Below are 6,000 nucleotides of genomic sequence, written 5' to 3'. Positions count from 1 at the left end.
AGAAACAAATGAACACATTCATCCATCGTACTGGAAAAACGTGGGGGGGAGGAGGAATTCATAAATAAATAATAGCTGACGTTTCGGGAATCCTCCCTTTCGAGTGACACATTAAGTTCAACCGCGGCTCCACAACACAAACAATTGCACGGGGCCCTTTGAACTAACCATCATGGCCGTTCGCGTTTGTAAAACCCGGCGCACGTCATAGACTCGTCTTCCCCCTACCCCCCGCTCTGTCCCCCTCCGGCCACCGTCGTGACGTCGCCAGCACCACAAGCGAACAGGAGGCGATCGCTCTGCTCCATGGCGGCGGCTATAGCGGCCGAGGGAGCCGAAGAAACGGGAGCCCGCCTCTAACTCGGGGCCCCGCTTCCCTCTCCTCCTCCTTCTCCTCCCTTCTCCACCTCTTCCTCTTCGTCGTCTCGCGCCCTGCTTGAGAGTCGTACCCGCCAGGCAGCGGCTGCTTTTGCAGCGAAGAGAGAGTGGGTTTCTTCAGGGCCCAGGAGGTGTGTTGGTGTCAACCTCCTCTCCCCCTCTCCCACCCCTCTCGGCGGTCGCTTGGGTGAGTGTCTCTCTCTCGCTGGCAGACAGACAGGGGACTTGGGAACATCTTCTAAGGTAGCCTCAGACTGACAACAACAACAACAAATGCGTTGGGCTGCCGTGGTGGGGTTTGGCGGACGCGTGGTTTGCGTCGTGGGTTTTAGCATCTCGGTTAACATCATCATCATCACCACCATCATCATCATTACCACCACCATCATCGTCACGATTGTGATGATGGCTATCGGTGTCATCGTCGTCATCGTCGTCATTGTCATCGTGAGTTTATCACCATCATCACCGTCATTACTCTCCTCCGCCTTTTAGTAATCGTCGTTGATACGACCATGGTCACCACCACCACCATCATTACCACCATCATCATCACGATCGTGATGATGGCTATCGGTGTCATCGTCATCATTGTCATCGTGAGTGTATCACCATCATCACCGTCATTACTCTCCGCCTTTTAGTAATTGTTGATACGACTATTGCCACCACCACCACCGTACTCGCTGTCACCATCGTGATCATCATCGTCTCACTGTCTTCATCACAGCAGACAAATTAATCCCCAGTCGGCCCAGACACTGACATCGCCGTGGGGGTCTACCGGACGAACTCTTGTCGACGGCGCTCTACGTTAGTATGTGCCCGCAAGATGCGTGTACATCGAGGGTGTATGCGGAGAAACGTAATACCGCGTCTTGAATTACGACGATACCGGAGTGATGTATGAAGCGGTGGAAGGTTGAAAGAATGTGGTGAGTGGGATCTCGGAACAAAATACCTCGATCATGGGACCTTACTTGGCAGTATCAAAATATGAGAATTGTTTTTTCCTTCACTGGCAAAAAAAACAGGTTTTAAGATGTTCGATTACCAGATAGATCCCTTTTGCGATGATTCGAGTCTGCGTTAACCACACACGTACTTGTGGTGAGCATGCAAACACACACGCTCTGATAATTATATTTGATGCATTGTCTTTGAAACCGAGTGGCCTACACCAGAGACAGCCTTCTTTAGGCCCAAGTCTCACCAGTGTCAGACCAGATAATACCAAAAAGGCGAACAGTTTCAAAGACAACGCATATATTATCAGAGCATGTTTGTTCGCATGCTCATCACAAGCGTGTGTGGCTGATAACTTGCAAAAGGTTTCTGTTTGGTGTTTTAACATCTTCACACATTTTTGTATTGCCAGAAAGGGTAAAACCAGTTCTTAAAATACCGAGAGTGGGCAGCACTGTATTGTAATAGGTGATCGCGGACTGTACAACTATTGGGTGGTATAAGGGAGTGGCATAGAAGTCGCATTGGCGTTCTGTACAATAATAGGTGGTTGCATCACAGTGAGAAGTGGTTAAGAGAGTGGACAGTTTTGGAATCGTAGTTCTACTCTACATCATCCTTAAATTACAGCACCTTAATAGGTGCTTGCCTGTGACCAGATCACCCGCAATGCGTCCGATCTTGTCAGATCTCGGAAGCTAAGTAGGGTTGAGCTTGGATAGTGTTTGGATTGGTGGCTACTGGTCAAAATACAGGCGTGATGGGCGTTTTGGACAATAGGGGGCAACGTAGCGGAATTTATTGTCATTCAAATCCCCCCTCGACTTTCATTCAACCCGCACTGACCAGCGTGGTGAAGTATGGTCACATTCCTTTTTGCCATGCAAGGTGTGGAGGGGCCTTTATCTGGCAGTGGATTATATAAATATACAGGTGATTGAAAAAAAAGGACATTGGTACAGATGGTGAAGCTTTTTATGACCCTCAAATGACAGCACGTTAATAGATGCAAGCAGGAGATCGCCGCTGATTAAGTTAAAAGCACAGATAGGGAAATACACAACAAAATCTTGAATGGCAGAGTTAATAGAGGCTCGCAACATCAGAAAAGTGATAGCAAATAGGCAAACAAGACACTTCCACCCCAAACTTAAAAAAATAACATCGAAGCACCACTGGGCCAGTTTATTCCAGCAAAATGTGTTAAAATTATTAAACTCTGGATTGCCTTCTATTTCGCTGAGGCTCATGAACTGATTGTGGAATGTTGAACAAACGCTGCTGGGTTGCCTGCTGTGATGGTCAAGAGCCATCCTAAAACAACACCACCATGGGCTCGATCATCTCAGGATAGCAGCAGTCCACAAAATGCATTATTGCACCATCTTGGAGGATTGTCGCATAATAAAATTAACAAAGGTTTGTATCAGGGTAATAATATACACGCTAGGTCATCTAAAGAGGTGTGATTGAGACCATAAGATCGATCCTTCCTTAATGCCTTGCATGTCATGTCACATCACCACACTGCATTTATGATGCAGGCAGCCTTTTTTTCGGCCACCAAACTGAAGAGTCAAATTGTGGCCAATGTGTTTGTATATGGTGGCGAGATGTTAACTACCTCGCCTGGTATAAACGAGGTCGTGGGTTCGAGCCTGACCCTGACGCCTCTATATTTGGAGTTTACATGTTCTCCCCGTGGTCGTGTAGATTTTTCTCTGTGTATTCAGATTTTTCCCTCCCCATTTAGAAACACGTAGAGTATATGGCTGCTATAAATGTCTACATGATAATCCACTTTGTTGAGCTGTCAATTGTGGTCAGGTCACTTTTACCTGGTAAAATAAAAAATAGTTTCTAGTTTTACTACGGCGGTGAAAGTAAAGGTGCAGTGAAAGTAATGGTGACACTGTCCATCTTCCCATCAGACTTGAGAGGAGATTGAAGAAGAGAAGAACAAGACATGGGCTCCCAGGCGCTGCAGTTTCTCCGCCAGGGCCTCTGGGCATCCCTGACTGGGGGCTGGTGCTTTGACCCGCATCAGAGCAAATTCTCAAATGCCTTCCACCTGTACGTGTGGCTCTTCCTGCTCTGCTTCCCCTTCACGCTCTACCTGGTGAGTTCTCTGCATTGCCTGCTCACAGCATAGCCGTTGTGATGCATGTTTCTTGTAATTGTGTCGTGGGTTCAATTGAGGTGCACACTTGATCTTGGAGGCAACACGTTTATTCACTAGTTCCAACAGGTAACTCTCTACCTAACTGGATAACGACTAAGGGTGGTGACCACGAGTAACTATATACATACTGGACGGGATAACTACTCAATCGGACCAGGGCAACCAACACGCTGCCTGGTCCACGTGCGCGAAGACCGGAGACCCAGGACCCATGAAGACGGAGGATTTCTTCCCAGAGATGAACCACCACCATCACCGCCGGGGGGACTCGGCTTTTATCTGCTGCGGCGTGGCCAGGCCCCGCCCTTGACCACGCCCCTTTTCCAGATCCTTCTCGACGATTCAGGGCCCACATAACGTGTCCCTCTCACCTCATCTCTGGTCCTCGTTACCACCTCATCCGGTCACGTGCCCCCTCGGGCTCACCCAGACTGTTATGTCCTCACCCAACCTCTTCTATGGTATACTCCCTCTGGTGCTAGAGAGAGGCTCCGCACATACAGTACCACTCACTCGGTACTGTCGCTACACTATAGTGACATCATTTATGTCACTACAATTGTATTCTGAGATATCTCCTTTACCAGTGGCAAAATATAGTGATAGATTTTTACCCTTTCAACTGGTACAAAAACTGACACCTTTATACAAGGCATCATGTTTGCAATAACCACTTCACAAGCAGTCAAAATGCAAACAAAAAGAAACAACTCTGATGATGATAATGATATGCACTGTCCTTGAAGTTGATTGGTCCACACCCGAGACAGCTTTTCTTAGAGCCTAGTCTCCATTGGTGCTGGACCAGATGACGCCAAAGGCGTACAACTCAAAGACAGCGCACTATCAGAGTATTGAGAGCTCGGGGTAAGCATTTACACTGAGACATTTCCTTTACCAGTGGCAAAATATAGTGATAGGTTTTTACCAGTTGAAAGGGTAAAAACCTATCACTACAATTATATTGTTGTTTTTAAATCTTGTATCAAAGTCACAGTATGCCCTTGCTATTCATGGCCTAGTGCCTAAGGCTCATAATGGTCATGTCTTTATGGAGTTGCTACGACTGGGATTTAAATCATCATTAAGTAATTAAAAAAAATCCCTTATGACATCATAGTTGTGTCATGGAGCGGGGAAAGGGTGACACATTCGTTAGCTCAGTGTACCATTAACCTGGCCACCTAAGTGTGACTCCTGGTCACTGCCAGCATCAGTAGCAAGTGATGTTTGAGCCAGCCCTGGTCCTGGTCAAAAAACTCCCATGACCAAAGTGTATGGGGAACCCTTGATCCAGCAGTGGGTTGACAAAGTAATGTAAATTATTATTTGTTATTAATTTAATTGGAATCATGTCATATATTATCTGTCAAGTAAATGTCGATACAGCAAATAGGTTATCAAATTATCCGTACAGTTATTTTAAGTGTTATTTCCTCAAGCGTGCGTAATTCTGGTCGCTTGGTTCCTTACATTTGCAAATATATCCAAGCAGAAAATGGCCAAGCAAGATCTTATAAAAGGATCTTTAAATTCAGGAATGCTTTAGGGATAAATTAAAAGTCGGATTATTGCGTGTCAATGTGAATACATATTCTGAGTTGGCGGACTGTGACATGGTTCCAGAAAATGACCGTAGAAAATTACACCACAGGGCTCCTTCTGGTGTCACTTCATTTGGTCTTTCTACTCAACACTAGAGAGCATTGATAGATACTTTTATTACAGAATTCAAGCCAGGTTCCCAAGTGTAGCCAGATTGAGTGAATGGCATTGAAACTGGCACTAATATTGGGAATAATATAGTCCTGAACACCGTAAAACCTTTGCTGTAGTTTTCTGCTTTGATTCGTTCAGTGCCCAGCACATGGATAGCTCTTTGGCAATGAAAATGACCATCATATTCTATTTAGCAAATGAGAGTGCTGTTTTTTTGCTTTTTAAATCACTCGCACACAGTGGACCTTTTTGGAATAATACATTGGGAATATTTATCATTCCCGCAAATTATGATTTCAATGATGGTGTTTGTGGTTAATAAGTGGGTCGTTGGGTGCATTAGTGGCTGCTGACTATGTCACTAATCCAACCTCCGCAACTAGATAAAATACGCTTCATCTACGTGACTTTCAAAACAAATGTGCAGCCCCGGTGATCAGTATGGACTTACAGGATGACATTGTTGGCAAGATTGGACCACTTGGTGCTGGTGCCACGGATGAAGTTAAGGGAACGATGTAGACTTGTTAGATCACTCTAAAATATGTTGTGCTACAAACCATAACACTTGGAACTGAGAACTCATTATAATGGGTGTGTATTGAATCAATTTGGTTAAAACAGCTGCAAGCCCATATTTTACTGATGCATAAAGACCACAATGTTTTGAAAAAATATCTTGCGCTTTATTTAGCATAAACCATCCACAATCCTGTGAACATTATTGGAGTTAAACCCCCCACCACCCATCTGTG

The 6,000-nt window shown here is 45.4% G+C and overlaps 1 protein-coding gene across 3 annotated transcripts in view; it reads left to right on the top strand.

Moving 5' to 3' along the window:
• Positions 1-264: 264 nt before the first annotated feature.
• LOC144943232 (pecanex-like protein 1) overlaps positions 265-6,000 on the top strand; it is a 57,979-nt gene continuing 52,243 nt past the window's right edge. For 2 of the 3 annotated variants that reach the window (XM_078870542.1, XM_078870540.1), the window contains exons 1-2: positions 265-565; positions 3,276-3,463. In XM_078870542.1, coding sequence (XP_078726668.1) covers positions 3,311-3,463 — 153 coding nt within the window. In that variant the 5' untranslated portion in view covers positions 265-565; positions 3,276-3,310. The remainder of the gene's footprint in view (positions 566-3,275; positions 3,464-6,000) is intronic. The other variant, XM_078870541.1, reaches the window with a different exon arrangement.

Source organism: Lampetra fluviatilis, chromosome 30, assembly GCF_964198595.1.
Source record: "Lampetra fluviatilis chromosome 30, kcLamFluv1.1, whole genome shotgun sequence".
NCBI lineage: Eukaryota > Metazoa > Chordata > Hyperoartia > Petromyzontiformes > Petromyzontidae > Lampetra > Lampetra fluviatilis.
The sequence above is the reverse complement of the archived record's forward strand: the minus strand, read 5'-3'. Positions and strand labels throughout refer to the sequence as shown.